Consider the following 18,875-nt stretch of genomic DNA (forward strand, 5'->3'; position numbering starts at 1 on the left):
AATTACCTATGACCAATATTCTATCTGATCCTTGGGCTATCTTCCAAAAAGCCTGTGGTTTGATGTAAGAAATTCTAGTCCAGACATGGTGGCTCACTCACCTGCAATCCCAGCACTCTGGGAGGCCAAGACAGGTGGATTGCTTGAGCTCAGGAGTTTGGACCAGCCTGAGCCAGAGTGAGACCCTGTCTCTAAAAAAAAAATAGCCAGGCTCCCCAGGAGGCTGAGGCAAGAGAATCACTTCAGCCCAAAAGTTTGAGGCTTCTATGAGCTATGATGCCATGGCACTCTACTGAGGGTGACAAATTGGCACTCTGTCTCAAAAAAAAAAAAATTTCTAGAATTTCAGCTGTCTAGTCTTTAAGCTCTAGAAAGGAAATCCGCCCAGTCTGTACCCTCCCTCTCCCACCCTAACTCATTAGTGAAGCTGGTTTGCATTTCAGAAGAATTACAATTTTTTTCAAATGTCAGGTTTCTTTATTCTTAAAATGTGCACAATACAAAATGTTCAATTTCCTTGAAGGTAAGAAATTTCAGACATTTCCATGTCAATTAGCTTCTTTTTAATCAGAATCCTTCCATTAAAAATAAATAAACATTTAAATTACTGAACTATTTTCATTAGTCTCAATACCTGTTAAAATACTTAAAACTTTAGAAACCAGACCTCAGACCTGAGCAGGCCATGCAGGGTAGAGAAGGTAGGTGTCTACACAGTCCCTGCCACCACCTCGGTGTCTCCTTTCATGGCAGCTCAGCACCAGCTGAAACCCTTCCCTCAGGAAGCCGCAAGCTTCTCTCACAGACAGTGATGAATGACCTCGAACTGCAGCGTGACCTTGGAGCTAAAGCCAACACTGCTCTCTGAGGCTAGAATGGAGCCGGCACCCTCCTGGCTCAGCTCACTCCAGAAGAGATACCAGCACTAAGAATCCCCTCCCGTGGGGGGCTGGCCTGGTGCTCAGGCTGGAAGGGAAACAACGCAGTGTCGTGGGTGTCCCAGGTGCACAACTAGCTGTGCAGATGAGCTTGGAGGCTTCTGGGTCAAAGTGAGGCAGGAGGAAACTCCAGCAGCAGGAGTGGGACAGGATGCTCACCAAGACACCCAGCCCCCTCCTTCAGGAAGTTCTGTCCTCAACCTGCTGATTTTCTCTCAAGCTGTGAAAGCATCAGTACGACAGTGGTCTGATAAATACACTGTGGGACCACCTGGAGTTACTGACCGTGAGGATAAAATATAAGGGAGGAGAAGAGGAAAAAACACCTCCAACTCTCTCAGCCTCTCCTCGCACCGACGGCCACACAAATACAACTGAGCCTGTTTATCAAATAAAATGAAGTCGCCAGACGAAGAGCCACAATGATTTTCTACAAATATTTCCAGGAATAGAATATTAGTTTTGTTTGTTTAAGTCTTCAGAGGCAAATTTACCACCTAATGTTTTGGATTTTTAAACATGTTTACATTTTAAATGGTAAAAAAAAAAATCATAGCCAAAGCCTGGGAGGTGGGTGCCTGTGGGGACCCTCCCCACACAGCTTCAGGAGCATGAGGCCTGGTGCAGGGTGCCAGCACCCAGAGAGAGGTATGTTCAGCCATGGGACCTGCGGGTCCCTCCTGGGTGACAGATAAGAAGCACAGCTCACAAAGGGTCTGTAGAGACAGAGCAGACCCCTCCTCCCCCTCCCCTCTGTGGCCTCTGCTGTCTGGGCTGCCCCCCAGGAAGGACAGATTGGGACCAGCCCTCAGCTGCTTTTCTTTTGTCATGAGATTAGCAAACAAAGGCACTGCCCAGCCTCACCCCTGAGTCCACTCCATAAGGCCTCTGGGGTTGTTTCTGGAAAGTCGGCAAAGCCATAGAACTCACTGGCTCCTCCTGGCCTGGCAAGTTCCAATCTCCTCTGGAATGAAAACTAGCTACAGAGCACAGAGATGACCAGGAAATCATTCTTCTTCTGGTTTTGAGCTCCCTGAGCTCCCACTGAAATGTCCCAGTGTAAGTAGAGCGCAGTGGGCAGCTGCGAAGCACCCAGCCCAGGCAGGGCACTGAGAGCCACACTTTCTCCCTGGTACTGGGGCGAGCATCTGGGAGGCCAACTGCGCTCCCCTGGGCCCTGCTTTGTCACCAAGTGCAGCCTAGGTGGGGGGAGGTAGGTTTTTCCCCAAATATAAAATCAAGGCCTTCATGAACGAGGCACTCAGTATAGTAACCAAGATGAAAGCTCCCGGGAACGCTGTTGGCCCACACTCCCCACCCTCTGTCTCAGATTTGGAAAGGTGAAAACACAGGCATTTTTGCTGGGGATCTGCAGGAGCAGCAGACTACGCCAGGAACTCAACCGTCCCCACAGAACACCCAGCGTCCCCTCGCACTGGAAAAGCGTTTGTAAAACGAGGGCTTGGAGGCCAAGCGGTGCCATCTGATGTGAAACCGGTCCAGCGTTTGTCTGTAAAATCCCTGATCATAAACATTAAAGCTGCAGGGAGACGAGGTGGGGCCATTTTTCCAAAGGCACATCCGCCGTCTTGCTAACAGCACACAGGCTGCTCACGCTACACAGCCGGGTGGTACTGCTTGATTTTCCACCGCTTGGACCTCACCCGGAAGAAAAAGTACATGACCATCAGAAACAAAGAGGAGGCCACATACAGCATGACACAGAGACTCATGTCCAGGCTGGAGAAGCCGGCCCCGAGCGAGGGTGCAGCCACTTCAGCTTCCTTGCGGACTCCAGACCTGGATGGGTCCTGGAGTTTCACGTTCAGTCTGTGGTGCAAGCTCTCAGGCAGGGGAGGTCTGGGACCCAGCACACTGGGCAGAGGGGTCTTAGCCTCGTGGGCTCCGGGGGCCTTCTCAGGAGCAGTGAGGCCTCTCTCTTCCTCACCTCTAGGTGGGGCCCCTCCCGCACCAGGGTCTCCCTGGTCCACAGTATATGTTTCAACGAGGTTGTCACGGCCATAGTGCCTCTTCAAGAACGTGAGCACGTGGCCTTCATCCCAGCTATCCAGGCCCTTGATTTCCTCATGGCAGGTGGGACAGAGGTCCGGAGCAGGCCACGAAACCTTTGGAAACTTGGGATCCTCACTTGGGTGGCCTAGAAAGGACAGAAGAGGGAAAGCCACAGGGTGAAGGGCTTTCAGCACCTGCAGCCATGCTGGCCACACTCAGCCTCCCACCATCCGGGGCCCCCTGCCCAGTCCCTCTCCTTCACCTTCCCTCTTCCCTGCTCCTGCGGCTCCAGGCATCTTCCTGAAGCACCCCCTGTACTTGTCAGCCTCTAGTGGGTTCCTGGGCCTATAAGCAGAAGAGATGGTGCACTGGGCCCAACCACTGGCCCTCTGGCTGCACCTGCCCTCGCTCCCCTGCAGCTGTGCTCACTGTGCCCGTGCCCTCCACTGGTCTGCCCCTTCCTGAAGGTGCACCTGACCCATCACTGCACAAGGCCTAGATCATTCTGGCTGCCTCCAGGATACTTGCCCACCCTGCCTGGATATTGCTGTCCACACGTTTCCACCGCACTTTAGGCCCACCGGCCCCTCTCAGACTCCAAAATCCCTGAAAGGTCCCCAAAACATGTCTCAGGAGCGACACATGTCCACTACTGGGAAAACCAAGAAATACTGACGTGCAAAGATAAGCAGAGCCCACTCCTGGTTTGAGTCCCAGAGACACTACTGGGGGGAGGGTCCTCTGATTCCTTCTGTACATACAAACATACACACGTGTCCTGACAGGGACAGTAGACTATGCTGTTCCTGTAGGTTCTGTCCTTGGCTCCCTCCCAGCCTCCTATAGGACTCTGACTACACAGGGCTGCACAGGACATCCAGTTCCCGTGGACGGCCATGCACACCATCCTGCAGTTGCCATCCTTGCACATACAGCTGTGTGCACTTGTCTGATGACTCTGGGGTGGACTCAGAGCACCCACACACTGACGCCTGCTGCTCAGCCACCCTTCTAATGGTCATCACTCCTGCTGACTGCTTAAGAAGCTGGAATTCCTACCCTTTCACCCCCTCATTCCTGCCTTGGACCTGTGAACACTGACATCACTGCTTTGGGTGGCACCCGCCAGACCATGGAAGCGGGCAGACGTCTGGTGCTGTTCTCAGGCCAGGGCACAACCAGAAAGATCCCTACACTCACACATGTCCCTTGTGAGCCACCATCCTCCTTTACTTGGTGGTGTATGAATTGTCCACTTGGCTGCCCAACTCAGGATAGCTTTGCCACATGAGTTCAAGCACTGGACAGGTCCCTGTCCTGCAGAAAGGTGGGGCAAGGGGCACTTGGCAGCTCTCAAAATATGCTCACACCTGACCTGCGCATGTTGGGCAGCTGTCAGCGTATTTCTTTTTTTTTTTTGAGACAGAGCCTCAAGCTGTCCCCCTGGGCAGAGTGCCATGGCATTACAGCTCACAGCAACCTCCAACTCCTGGGCTCAAGCGAGTCTCCTGCCTCCGCCTCCCAAGTAGCTGGGACCACAGGCGCCCACCACAACGCCCGGCTATTTTTTGGTTGCAGCCATCATTGTTGTTTGGCGGGTCCGGGCTGGGGATTCGAACCCGCCACCTTAGGTGTACGTGGCTGGCGCCTTAGCCGGTTGAGCTATAGGCGCTGAGCCTGTCAGCGTATTTCTAGAAGGAAGTAAAGGTAAATACAACCACTTTTGTTAGGGGACTTTGGAATGCTGAAATCGACAGAGATACTCTGCTCCGGCTCTTTTGCTGACCACATGCTAATCCTGCTAACATGTGCCTCGTGTTGTCCATGGAGCCACCACACAGAGGGGCAGAACAGAGACCAAGCGTTGTTGGTCTAAAGCTGCCTGAGGGTTCGCACGAGACCCTGAAGTAAGGAGCCAGTGCCGGACAGCAGATCCCACTCACATCTCTGAGGGGCCTCTGGAGAGTGGGTCTCAATCCACAGCTGGGGTCAGGTGGGGTGCACAAAATTCTCAAAGAGTGACCCTGGGCTGTAGAGCCCCTCTGGGCTGCAGCCCAGCACCGTGAGAACGTGTGCAGGCTCGGGCCACAGCCGACAGCAGGGGCTCCTGGACCCGGCAGGCCTGGCTGCAGTCTGGGTCTGGTGCATCAGAGCCACCTGCTCCAGGGATAACTGTGTGCACCACTGAAGAGGAGGGAGGGGGAGAGGGGTCCAAGAGGCACTTGGGGTGGAGAAATCCCTTATTAGGGCCACAGCAGAAGCACCTTACAACTGCAGCTGACAGTGATGAGAGGAATCCTGGCAAACACAGAGGTGCCCATGGCCATGTGACCTGAGTTACAGCAGTGGGCACTGAGTGCAAAGAAAAACCAATTTTCTTTAGTGCTTTAGTGTAATATGTTTTTATAATACAGTGGATTAAATAAACTGATAGTTTAGCGGTGTTTTCTATTCATCTCTATTAAGATTTATTTCTCAGTGGAATTATTTTTAAGCCTAATTTTAATCTGCCATTGATTTAGGAATAGTTTGAAGTACTTAACTCTAGAATCTAAATACATGTGGCCTATTTAGTTTTTTTATTATTATTTTTTTTTAAGACAGAATCTATGTTGCCCTGGGTAGAGTGCTACTGCGTCACAGCTCACAGCAACCTCAACTCTTGGGCTTAAGCGATTCTCTTGCCTCAGCCTTCCAAGTAACTGGGACTATAGGCGCCTGCCACAACACCCGGCTATTTTTTGTTGCTTGCAGTTGTCGTCGTTTAGCAGGCCTGGGTCAGGTTTGAACCCGCCAACTTTGGTGTATGTGGCTGGCACCATAACCACTGGGATATGAGCGCCAAGTCTTTTTAGTTTTCTTTAAATAAAACCATCTTCGGAAGTTCGATTTACAATCTGAGAATAGATTTTTTTGATTTTTTTTTTTTTGACTGAGAATAGATTTTAAGAACACTAAAATTACTTACCCAAAATTAATTATATTCCAAGTTTTCCAGTGTCAAAGTTACTTGGGAGTCTAGTGGCCACCAAAGGGCACAAGGCAGGAGGAAAAGAGCCACATCAAGTTCTCTGAGGCCCCAAAGAGCTGGGACTAGAAGGCCAGGAAGGGTGGCTGCTCCCAGCAGTGACACCCTCCAGAGCCCTCACCCGAGCCGGGCAGCAGAGCTCAGGGGGCAGCAGTGCTGATGCCATGCTGTCCTCACTGCCCACAGGACAGTGCCCAGGGTGTGCTCACCTGGGTCTTGTACCATTCTGACTCCCACGGCCAGGCCCATGACCACTCTGCCTCACAGCATAAGGACACACAGCGTCCCCCTCCTACCTGCCAGGCGGCTGTTAACTACATTATGCTTCTTCCAAAGCCAGAGAACTGCCTGGTCTGGGGTTTTCACCGAGTCCATGGACTCCTTGGCCATCTCCTCAAAGTGCTCCCCACACTCTTTGCAGCCAAAGAAGGTGCGGACATATCTCCTCACTGTCTGCAGCACAGCCTGGGGATCGTCCTCAAAACCTGTGAAGAGAGGAGACATGCTGGTGCCACAGACGGAGTCACTGTCCACCTGGCTTGTCCGCCTGTCTGAGAGCAGGCCTGGGCTGGCGTCTGCAGATGGGAGACGGGCTGCCGTATGTCTCTTCAGAGGCCTGACAGGAGGATGGACACACAGGTGGCAGACACAGTACCTGCTTGGATAGCTGCTGGAGCCATGGAGGAATGGCTGCAAGGCCCGGGGGACCTCCTGCTTCTCAACCAGGCTTCCCCCTGCCCTACCCTTAGCCTTATGACCCGGAGAGGGACTGAACTTAAAACTAAAGGGGATGTGCTAGCTATGCACAGCTCCCAGAGCCAACGACATTGCTCAGCCCAAGTCTACAGCTGTCGCGACTGAAACCCTGCAGAGCATGAGCCCACATGGGGATGTGGCCCAGGTGGTGACTCCAGGCTTGCTGCCAGGCTAGTGCTGGGAGGGCCCTCCATGAGCAGGCGGCCAGCTGCCAGGGCTGCTTCTAGGGAAGAACAGGGCACAAGTGGGGGCTGCTCTCTCTCTGCAAAGGCCAAACCACCCCAGATAGAGGTGCTTTAAAAGAAAACACTCCTACACAACTAGCCACACAGAGTTCATGCCACTGCATACACAAACAGGGTGTAAATGAGTAATGCACCACATTTCCAGAAAATACCCCCCACCCAGGTGGGGGACAGTGGGCACCCCAGAAGGAGCAGCCCAAGGGAGCCACAGGAGCAGCATGGTAGGGTGCAGAGCCCCCATCCAGACAAGTGACACAGGAGCATACGAGTAAGAGACCCATGAGTTAAGACAGACTGTCGTCATCACAAGAAGTGTAGCAAGATAATTACAAAACCCAGCTGCCCCAGATAACACAGACACAGTCCTGAGAACGAATCCACCTTGACCACAGCATGCCCCTGTGGGATCTCTGTTCACCTGCTAGTATAAGTCTGGTGCTTGTCATGGTTTTGTCCGCCAGGGAGAGCTGTCTGCAGGCCTTGGTCCAAGTTTCTGGTCTCTCAGTAACTGTGATGGTCATTTATTTCACCCAGAGACAGCAAAAATGGAGCATACCACCAACTCCTCCTTGGCCCAGCATATCTACCAGCAGTGTCTACAGTGAGGTCACAGGCACTGGCCTTGTGGCCCAGCCTGAGTACTCTCCTTTCCCTGATGGGCCCTCCAGACATCTGCCTTGAGTTGCTGGGTAATCCCCTCCTCTTCCCCACCGAGCCACTGCACGCTCAGGGCCACCCTAATCTTTAAAGTAGACAAGGCCCATAAACCTCTACCTGCAGGGGGATTAGAGGCCTCAGCAAGCGTGTTAGTAGATGGGGTTTAAATGCACAATAAGGAGAAGAAAAACCTTCCAAGACTTAATCCTGCAGTCTCGTCTGACCCAATTCCTTTGTTGGGAGATACACTCCTCGGAGATCACTTCCATTTACACTGATAAGATGAAGGGGAGGTGTCTCCCAGCTGTGTGCTGTCACTGTCAGGCCTCCACACGTCACCACAACAGCGTCAGCCTGCGCTCTGCACTGCATCCTGGCGACTCAGCTCTCCTCTCATCACTGCACTGCCACAGCTCGGCTCCCGCTGCACAAGTGCACATGCTGTCAGGAGCTTCCCCACATGGACATCAGGCCCGGAGCACACGGCTCACCTCACAGAGGTGGCCATGGAGGGCCTGTTGCACTAGCCAGGCAGGGCCAGTGCTCTCACTTGCTCCTGGACCCACCAGCTGCCCCCAAGTGACAGGGCCCCAGGAGTGAGCCCAGAGCGCCACCTCTCAAGACTCCTAAGCACACAAGATGGTGGTTGTTTTAAGTTCTAGTAGCATCTGGGGTTGGCTTGTTATGCACCAAAAAATAACTAAAAGAATTTTACAGTCTTACTGGATGGAGAGAACATCGGCCTATCGTGTTCAAAGACTCTACTTTTGACTTAACATAAAGGTTAATGAACCTGAACGACTGCTCCAGCCGGGAGGCACACATTCAACCAAGTCCAGAGCGGATAAAACCTAACACGTATTTTAGTACTCTGTGAGGGACAGAAAATGTAACTGTGATTTCAACTGTTTCCTAATAAATTAAACCTGACTTCAGAGTTTGGCAGTGTTCACCCTCTTGTGGCAGCAGCCTACTCTGGCCCTGCCCAGTCTCCACCACATCCTGAGGGTCATCCCTGGGGTGGGGGTGGGGGGGCATGGGCTCAGCAACTGACTTTGGGGAAGCAGAACTGGAATCCGTCCCTGGTGTGCTCTGAAGCTGCCCCACGCAGAAACCCTGGGAGTGGCCCCTGCAAATGGCCAGCAAGGATTTCTCCAAGTATGTTTGGTGTACTCTTATTTTTCTTTCTTTTTTTTTTTGAGGCAGAGTCTCATTATGTTGCCCTCTTGGTGTCACAGCTCATAGCAACCTCCAACTCTCGGGCTTAAGTGATTCTCTTGCCTCAGCCTCCCAAGTAGCTGGGACTGTAGGCACCCCCCCGCCCCATAATACCTGGCTATTTTTTGGTTGCAGTTGTCATTGTTGTTTAGCTGGCCCAGGATGAGTTTGAACCTGCGGGCCTGGATGTATGTGACCGGCACCCTACCCACTGAGCTATGGGCACTGCCTCTTTTTTTTTTATTGTTGAGACAGAGCCCCACTATATACCCTGAGCAGAATGCAGTGGCATCATAGCTCACTGCAACCTCAGACTTGGGCTGTGGGTATCTGGCCACCTTAGCCTCTGGAAGTCAGTGGGATTATAGGTGCTTGTGTAGTGCCCAGATGGGTTTTTCATTTTTTTATGAGTTGGGGTCTCACTGTTGCTCATACAAGTCTTGAATTCCTGAGCTCAAATAATTCTTCTGCCTCACTCTCCCACAGTACTGGGATTACAGGCATGATCCACCGTGCCTGGCTACTCTTCTTTTTCTTATTTTTCAAAGCAAAAAAAGGAGACGCTGCAGGGCAGAGTGACTCCTTCCTGTCCGCACTCTCTGCTCTCCCTCTACCTGCAGGTCAGCCACGCGCATCCTGTCAGCGAGCAAAGTGGGCTCTTCCTCCGTGGCCTGCAGCCACGCTATACTGTGCAATCAGTAGTGAGTGGCGTGCACACACGTGGCACGTGGGTGGGGCCTCAGGGCACCATCGTGACACCCTGCCTCATACACAATAGGCCTTCTCTCCTCGGGTGCCCCTGACAGTACCAGGCACACACCAGCTGGGGCACCATGTGAACCAGACTCTGCCCCCTCGCTGGGTAGGCCACTCACCTGTGCCGACCAGCGCTGTGGGACGGGTTGAGGCTTGAACAGTTAAAGTGTGGAACAATTTCCAGAGTGAGCATGGGTAGCCCCTCCACTCAGGTCGGCTTCCTTGACATCCAACCCAAGTTATGTGATCACTAAGAAATATTCCAGACATCTGAAAAACACGCATACAAAGTTGTTAAAATGAAAAATAGTTGATGGATGCCCTCTTTCTTGATTGGAGCAGTAGTGACACAGTGGTGGGGATACACGTATCAAACCTCCATCATGTGGCTTGGTGCCTGTAGCTCAGTGGTTAGAGTGCTGGCCACATGCACCAGGACTGGTGGGTTTAAACCAAGCCTGAGCCTGCTAAACAACAATGACAACAACAACAACAATAGTCGGGCATTGTGGCAGACACCTGTACTCCCAGCTACTTGGGAGGCTGAGGCAGGAGAATCACGTAAGCCCAAAGTTGGAAATTACTATGAGCTATGACACCACAGTACTCCACCAAAGGCAACATAGTAAGACTCTGTCTCAAAAAGAAACCAAAAACAAAACTTCATCACCTATACACACAAGATCTGTGTACATCACTGCATGTAAATTTAAATTCAATACAATATAAACATGAAGGAAAAGTTTTTTCAGGTTTTTTTTGAGACAAGAGTCGCACTATGGCACCCTCAGTAGAGTGCCCTGGTGTCATAGCTCACAACATCCTCAAACTCTCAGGCTTAAGCAATTCTCTTGCCTCAGCCTTCCAAGTAGCTGGAACTATGGGCACCTACCATAATTCCCAGCTATTTTTTTATTGTAGTTGTTTAACAGGCCTAAGCAGGGTTCGATCCCACCACTTTTGGTGCCATAACCACTGTGCTACAGGCACTGAGCCGAGGGGCAAAGTTCTTGAAACCTGGAAATGTGGCCTGTTTTATCTCTTTGTGTAAGGGAAGAGTTTATCTGGTCTTGAAAAATCAGAAATAGTAAGCACAGACATCCACTTTAAAATTAGAATTAGTTACAATGAAAATGTTATAGAAAAGGTGGCTGAGGATGAAGAGCCCGACTCAGCCCGACTTCCGCTGAGTAGCAGGACGGCAGCGGCAGTGCTGTCACTGTGTGCAGCGCAGGCACCTCCACCGAGCAGATGGCCGTGGCCACTGTGAGTGCTGACCAGTCTCAAGCCCAGTACCTGCTCTTACAGGGAGTGTCCAGTTTTACAGGCATGTGCTAGGCGACACTGCCATGACCTTGAGCTGAGCAAAGGCAGAAGAGAGATCAGGCAGGCAGTTGAGGGCTGTGTGTGCCTGGGCTGCAAGGGGCCAACACCAGAGCCACAGAAGCACACATAGCCACCCAGGCTGGGGCCAGGGCTCTGGCAAACCTCTCATGTCGGGTGAGGGAGGTGGCCTGGGGGAGCATGGGGTCTACTGCTGTTGTTTACCTCCTGGGGCTGCAGAGAAGCTGCTGACCAGCACTGTGGGGTGGTGGGAGCAGACACTGAGGCCGTGAAGGAGAACGGCACCCACTGGCACCTGCCTCCAGCGGCAGCCCCAGAACAGCTACCAAACTCCCTGAGCACATCGTTTTCAGTAGTTTTTAGGTGTTAAAACTTGGGTTTACTAAAATTAGAAAACAAAACTTGTGTTGCAATGTTTTGGAAAATTACGTTGGTAGGACCACCTGTCCCTCCCACTTTTGGGGAACTATCCTGCTGCACAGGACATGTCCTCACAGTTCCACTGTCCCTGGATCCTGCCTCTTCTCTCTGAGGCAGGGTCTCGCTCTATGGCCCAGGCTGGAGCGCCATGGTGCGATCACAACTTGCGGTAGACTAGCCTTCCAAGATCAAATGAAACCCCTGCTGCCTCAGCCTCCTGAGTGGCTGGGACCACAGTGCCTGGCCTGGTGAAGTCCCTAAACTGAATTCTCAGCATGACACTGCCACCTCAGGCAGCCAAGGGGTGGACACAAAGCTTCCCTAAAAACAGTAGTGGAAAGTGCTGAAAGGGCTGAAGCGAGAGGGGGAAAGGAGGGGCCCTGCCTGCATTGGGCTTTCCTTGCTGGGTGCCTGGCAGGTAGGAGAAGCGAGTCAGGTGAGGGCGAGCCACACGTGGGGCTCCCACCTTCTGGGAGGGGCCTGAGCTCACCCGCATTTTATTGTTGACCAGGTCGAGGACGGCATCATACGGGATCCTGTCCAGGGGGAGGCTGGCCAGCCACTCCTGCAGCGTCTCCAGCAGCTTCCTGACTGGCGGGCGGCCTGGGAACAACTGGACAAGGAAGGACCCATCCTGAGGGATACCTGGGAGAGGTACAGTCCTAGCCTGACCCCCTCAAGTGTTCGGATCTATAGAACCGGACCTCAGTCCTGCCCCTACCACGCCCCTGCCAGCCCCAGCTCTGCAGTCAGCAATTAAGTAGTGGGTAACTAGGGTTTAACTAGCAGTTAACCGAGAACGGGCCACTCTAAACTCTAAGGAGCAGGGTTCCTGGAGGAGGCCTGTGGTGCTGCAGGGCAGCAGTGGGCAGCACCTCTCCGGGCCTGCGCCCACCACCTCACTCCCACCAGACAGCCAGTTCACAGTGATAGGCCTCCAGTCCTCATGTGTGACTCGGTGTCAAGCTGTCCTCTCTCGTTCCACCTGCCTCGTCCTCACTGGCTGTGTAACCAGGTGTGGAAGGCGGGTGGCGAGTGTCTGCGGGTGGCGAGTGTCTGCAGCTGCCTGAAACACCGGTGTTAGCTCACAGCAGCTGGCAGAGGCACCCAGCTAACATGAGCCGGGGTTCGGACCTCCTTTTTTTTTTTTTTTTGGTAGAGACAGAGTCTCACTTTATTGCCCTTGGTAGAGTGCCGTGGTGTCACATAGCTCACAGCAACCTCCAACTCCTGGGCTTAGGCGATTCTCTTGCCTCAGTCTCCCGAGTAGCTGGGACCACAGGTGCCTGCCACAATGCTCAGCTGTTTTTTTGTTGTTGCAGTTTGACTGGGGCTGGGTTTGAACCCGCCACCCTCAGTATACGGGGCTGGCGCCCTACCCACTGAGCCACAGGTGCCGCCCTCTGACCTCCTTTAACAAGGAACTCTAATTAAATATTATCAAGTGTGTAAAATATGGGCTGCCAGTCCGATTCAGGAACTGAGCTGAATTCTTACTAATAAGGACACTAAACAGCTAAACCCAACACATCGCACTCTCAACTCAGGGTCCCAGTGTCTACTACAGAGCACCACTGCCAACTTACCAGTGGTGTTTGCTTTCAGACACTTACGTGAACTTCAGAAAACTCATTGAGGCTTGGTGCCCATAGCTCAGCGGGTAGGGCACCAGCCATATACACCAGGGCTGGAGAGTTTGAACCCAGCCCAGGCCTGCTAAACGACGATAACTGCTACAAAAAAAACAGCTGGGCATTGTGGTGGGCTTCTGTAATCCCAGCTACTTGGGAGGCTGAGGCAAGAGAATTGCTTAAGCCCAAGAGCTTAAGGTTGCTGTGAGCTGTGATGCCACGGCACTCTACCAAGGGCAACATAGTGAGACTGTCTAAAAAAAAAAAACAACAACTCACTGAGAATAACTTATCATTGGTCTTGATTTAGGAGCCACCTACACTACATGCGGGAAAGCCAGGACGGGAGTGAGAGGCACACAGAGCATCGAGGTGAGGGACCACCTGATCTGCTAGCAGCTGTCAGCTGGCTGGCGGCCACCACTAAGAGCCACGCTGTCCAGTGTTAATGTGACATACAGAATTAGCAGGACACTTTCTTTTTTTTTTTTTGAGACAGAGTCTCAAGCTGTCCCCCTGGGGAGAGTGCCGTGGCATTACAGCTCACAGCAACCTCTAACTCCTGGGCTCAAGCGAGTCTCTTGCCTCCGCCTCCCAAGTAGCTGGGACCACAGGAGCCCGCCACAACGCCCGGCTATTTTTTGGTTGCAGCCGTCGTCGTTGTTTGGCAGGTCCGGGCTGGGGATTCGAACCCGCCACCTTAGGTGTATGTGGCTGGCGCCTTAGCTGAATGAGCTATAGGCGCGGAGCCAGCAGGACACTTTCTTAAAGGAAACAGGGCCAACTAGAAATTTCTGTATTCTGAGTGACACAGTATGTAAAAAATCATCTAAAAACATTCGTGTATGCATCTGAAACATCATCACTCCTGTAAACATAAATTCTATTTCCTTTATTTTCTAAAAATCCTATAGTGTAAGTAAATTCTGACTATCCAAAGTACTGAATATAAACTATTCTTTAAGGGACCTCACTTCTGGCAAGAGGAATCATTTAAAATTCAGCCTCCTATCTGTTAGGCAGTAACCAGTAACTTGGGTACTGGCAATGTACCTGCAACCACTGGACGAGGTGCCTCCTCCTGTGCCAGCAGCAGGAGTGGGGCGGGGGGAGGGGGTGCCTGGGCTATCCCAGAGGTCAGGAGCACAAGGCCACAGCTCGGCCCTGGCAAGGCTCCCTTACCACCTCCCAGTTAACCCTGGGCACAGCACGGCCTGAGCCCTCTCCAATGACCCAAACAGTGGCTTCAGACACCACATCTGTGTGATCACAGTCCCCAGGGTGAAAGGTCCTAAGATCTCTCCCCAACCCTGGGTAGGGTCTCTCTCCTGTCCTGCCCTTGGGGTAAGCTGGCCAGTTCCTCACCAGGAGCCAAGCATCTCCAGGTGCCTGCCTGATGCAGAGCCAAATGCCTGGCCCAGCCCAGGTTCATACCTTGGCAATGACAGTGACAAAGTCCTTGAGTGTCTTTAGCTCTGCTCCCGCCAGAGAGCTGTGGGCTGCCAGCTCCACCCTCAGCAGGTAGTGCAGGCCCGACTCCAGGTCCGCCATATACAGCTTCGACCTGAGATGAGACAGTAGAGTCAGGGGTGCACCAACCCTCCCCACATGCCCCCACCCCACAGGGATTCCCATGGCCACATGGAGGGTCGGCATCAGCCTGGCCTCACAAACACAGACTTCTGCATCTGCACCCAGTCTCCCCAGGGAGTTCAGTTCTAGAGGAATACTTGCTTGTCAAATTCCCTCCAAACTATGGTTTCTGAATTTTCTTCTTTGTTTGGCATTTCAGGCAAGAAAAGTGACTTTTTCCTCACATCTGGCAATGACCTCAAATAAGAGGAAAAGAAGGAGCGGAGAGGCTTCACACTGCGAAAAGAGAGGGCAAGGGTCAGAAGAGCTGCCAAAGGCACACGGACAGGGTGAGCCCCTCTGTGTTTAGGGGGCCCGACCCATCCTCCAGCCGTGAACAGAGAACAGACGCCGAGCAGGCCAGGCAGGCCAGGCAGGCTGAGCCTCCACCTGCGAGGGGGAGATGCTCCAGGCCAAATCCGTAGATAATCACTGGGTGCCTGCTACAGTAAGTACTATGATTCATTATGTCTGGGGGGACCTTAAGATGTCTCGCAAAGCTGGTTTGAGCGTCTGCCAAGACCAGCTTTATCCTGACTGTGGCTTCCGACATGCCTAAGAGCCTCGAGAACATGCCCACAATCTGCCAGCTGAGTGGGCATCTGTAAGTGCAGCCAGCGGGCGCCCAGCCCCTCCCTGACACAGCTCACTGAGCACCCCACCTACCAGGGCTGCGTGGATGGGACAGGACAGCCTTCGAGTGTCATCAGCGCCCAGCCCCTCCCTGACACAGCTCGCTGAGCACCCCGCCTGCCTGCCTGCTGGCCCTGTGTGGATGGGGCAGCGCAGCCTGCTGAGTGCCATCAGCGCCATTACTGAGCTCATCCTCTGTAGCTCAGAGATTGCTGTTATTTCTAAGGACACAATGTACCAGCATTATTTGTAAAAATATTAAAATATGTACAAAAATGTTATTTTATGTTAACAAGCTGTACACATGATACTTCAGTGACAAACATCTGGCAACCCTCAAGGCAGTGCTGGTGGGCAGCGGGCTCCCAGCCTGGTGTGGCTGCATTGCAGTGGGGCCTCGACCAGATGCTCTGACCACCTGGTGAGCTCAAGGCCTCTTCAGTTACCCTGAGTTCCAGTGTTTCCTTTTGTAGAAGACTAGAAATGCACCTGAGCAGCCACATTGTGTTCAGGGCCTCCGGGGAGGCACCTCACTGCTGTAGTCAACCTTGGAAGATGCTGAACTTGAGGTCCTAAGAGGCAGGAAACATACCCTGTCCTTCCACTGAGGCGTCCCCCCCTTGAAGTTGCTGGACATGGTGACTCACCAAGAGCTGCTGAGTAAACGCCTACTCAGCACAAGCTAGAGTTGGGGCCGGGGCCTCGGGCGGGAGGGCAGGTGAGGAGGCTGCCACAGTTCCCCTCTGGCCTCACGATGTTATTTAACTTTCCATTTTGCTTTTCCCCACCTTATTCAGTTCCTTGCATCTTAGCTGGACTTGCCTCAGGAGCACAGGTGCATGCCTTCCTGCTGTCCCCAGCCTTCCTGCAGGTCAGGGTAAACGAGCCCACCAGCTACCAGCAGCACTGACCAACCCTGAGCCCCACACCTGGCACAGAGGAGGGTCAAGGGACACCTGCTAGATCTGGGATTAGACCAGAAACCAACAAAACCCAACACAGATGACAAATACCCAGGGTCCAAGAGCTGGGCTGCCAATGGGCCCCGGCAGGGAGGTGGCAGACTGGGCTCTCTGCCCACTGACCCCACGCTGTGCCAGTCCCTGGGTCCCACCGATGCTGCCAGCACTCACACATGGATTACTCCGTGGGACCCATTGGGGTGAATCAAGTAACATGCTGGGACTGAAGAGACACCGAGTTTCTCCAGAAGCGCTCTCTCCCCGTCCAGGGCGCGGGTCACCATGATGTTCTCATATGGAGTCAAGTCTAAGATCACCTGGGCAGGAGAAGACAAGGAGAAGACAGCAGCTTCACCAAAGATGGCAGTGTTCTCAGAAAACACCGCATGCAGACCAATGACCTTCCTTGCAGACCTTCACAAAGGGATATGACATTCTCAGGAGGGGCTGGGGTACTGGGCCTCAGGAGGCCTAGGCAGGAGGGTCACTCAAGCCCAGGAGTCGGAGGCTACTGTGAGCTGTGATGACACTACTACACCCTAGCCTGCACCACAGAGCCAGACCTTGTCTCTTAAAAAACAGAACAAAACAAAAATCACCAAGAGAAAAGGGTATTACCAGGGGGCCACTGTCAGCCCACACTAGGCAGCAAGAAACCATCACAGACCAGGCCTCCCTCTGCCTGGAAACCAGGTGAGCATCAACAGGTATTTCATCTTCAGTGCTCACAGAAACTAGAACACCACCATTTGGCACAAGCCTCTAGCTACCCTTTCTGTAAGCAGGACCATCATTTGCATCTTAATTTTTATTGCACTTTAAGGCAAATGAACAAGCCCCAAGCCCTGGGGCAGAAACTACGATTTCATTTGCAACTGTGCAGCAAGTCAAAGAAGACATTTATCAATTAACCTTTTACTTTTCTGAACCAGCATCCACCACAAAATTTGCACCAGTCAAGCAAGTGGCTTCCCCACCTAGTGGCCATGCCCAAAGGTCCTGGATCTTCTTGGGGCAGCTGGTGGTGAGGTCAGAAGCACACCCAGAACTCTGAAGGATCTGAGTTTTAAACACAGGGATAGACCAAACTTCAGAACCCCTACCAAGGTCCTCCAAAGTAAACATACTCAACCTGACATTCTTGTCTATAAAACAGCTGGGTTAAATGAACAGCACACATGGTGGTTCTGATAACTAAACACTAAACACATGAGCACAGCACATGCAGCCACAGCGGCTGGCCCCAAGCAGGCTGTAGCACCTAGCACACAAGCAGTACCTCTCGTCCAAGGTAGGAGCTGTTGCTTTCAAACAAAATAGCCACATAATGGCCACCACGGTTGTCGATGAGAGAAAGAATGTCACTGGGCCTTTTAAGAGAAAGAAAGAGGCTTTTAGTGCTCTCAGCCATAGTGAGCCGGCCCCCATGTCAGTGGCCACATCACTGAGTACAAACCTACATGCAGTTCACAAAATGAAACCCAAGTGCCATATTTGCTACGGGGCTACTCACTGAATCGGGTCCAAGGGCGGGCAAGCTGCAGGCCGGTTTCCCTCCGTGTGGTTCTGCAGGAAGTCGATCATCGTGTGCCTGACTGTTGCCAGCTCTCTGTCGGGTCCTGGGGAATCATGCCATGGTCACGGCCTCGCCTGCCTGTGTCTGCCGCCGGAGCAGCAGCCAGGGCCCAGCAGCCCAGCCCCACCCAGGACCCATAGACCGCAGGCAGGTGGCAGCAGCACGGCCCTCAGGAATCCCAGATGTAATGGTGGAACAGGCAGTGGTGGGGCTACACAGTGGAGACTGGGGAGGTGCAGGAGAGTGGGAATGACCAGACTGTGGGGACCACAGGGCCAGGACAACCTTGCAAACAAGTGGAGAGGAGGCTACACTCTGGGATTCTGTCTACACTTGGAAACGCAGGCAAAACCACCCCTCCCTGTCGCATTTTCCTATGAGGTCTGGTCACACTCTGGGCCTTGGTGGGCCCTTTGTAAAAATCTTCTGGCTATGCATGTATGATGTGTGCAATTCACCAAATGTTTTTTAATTAAAAAATAAACTTAAGGCTGGGCATGACTCTGTCTCTACTAAAAATAGAAGATCTAGCTGGGCATTGTGGTAAGCACCTGTAGTCCCAGCTACTTGGGAAGCTGAGGCAAGAGGATTACTTGAGTCTGAGAGTTTGACGTTGCTGTGAGCTGTGATGATGCCATGGCACTCTAGCCTGGGAGATAGAAGGAAACTGTCCAAAAAAAAGTACTTAAAAAAAATTTTTCAGGTGGTGCCCATAGCTCAGTCACATACACCCAGGCTTGCGGGTTCGAACCTGGCCCAGGCCAGCTAAACAATAATGACAACTGCAACAACAACAAAAAAATAGCAGGGAGTTGTGGAAGGCGCCTGTAGTCCCAGCTACTTAGGAGGCTAAGGCAAGAGAATCGCTTAAGCCCAAGAGTTTGAGGTTTCTGTGAGCTGTGATGCTACAGCACTCTATCCAGGGCAACAGCTTGAGACTCTGTCTCAAAAAAAAAGAAAATTCACTATCACATTTGCTAACCAAAGCAAAACAGAACACAAAAAATTCTCCCTGAAGCTATTAATGTTTGAACTTTTTTTTTTTTTTTTGGAGACAGAGTCTCAT

The 18,875-nt window shown here is 52.4% G+C and overlaps 1 protein-coding gene across 1 annotated transcript in view; it reads right to left on the reverse strand.

Moving 5' to 3' along the window:
- Positions 1-454: 454 nt before the first annotated feature.
- QSOX2 (quiescin sulfhydryl oxidase 2) overlaps positions 455-18,875 on the reverse strand; it is a 21,462-nt gene continuing 3,041 nt past the window's right edge. The window contains exons 3-11 of the mRNA XM_012808177.2: positions 17,747-17,852; positions 17,513-17,603; positions 16,405-16,550; positions 14,741-14,875; positions 14,441-14,570; positions 11,866-11,988; positions 9,731-9,881; positions 6,276-6,464; positions 455-3,096 (exon numbers count right to left, since the gene is read on the reverse strand). Of these exons, the coding sequence (XP_012663631.1) occupies positions 2,555-3,096; positions 6,276-6,464; positions 9,731-9,881; positions 11,866-11,988; positions 14,441-14,570; positions 14,741-14,875; positions 16,405-16,550; positions 17,513-17,603; positions 17,747-17,852 (1,613 nt within the window). The 3' untranslated portion in view covers positions 455-2,554. The remainder of the gene's footprint in view (positions 3,097-6,275; positions 6,465-9,730; positions 9,882-11,865; positions 11,989-14,440; positions 14,571-14,740; positions 14,876-16,404; positions 16,551-17,512; positions 17,604-17,746; positions 17,853-18,875) is intronic.

This window comes from Otolemur garnettii, unplaced genomic scaffold (genome assembly GCF_000181295.1).
Source record: "Otolemur garnettii isolate 467f Iridium unplaced genomic scaffold, OtoGar3 scaffold00087, whole genome shotgun sequence".
Classification (NCBI taxonomy): Eukaryota; Metazoa; Chordata; class Mammalia; order Primates; family Galagidae; genus Otolemur; species Otolemur garnettii.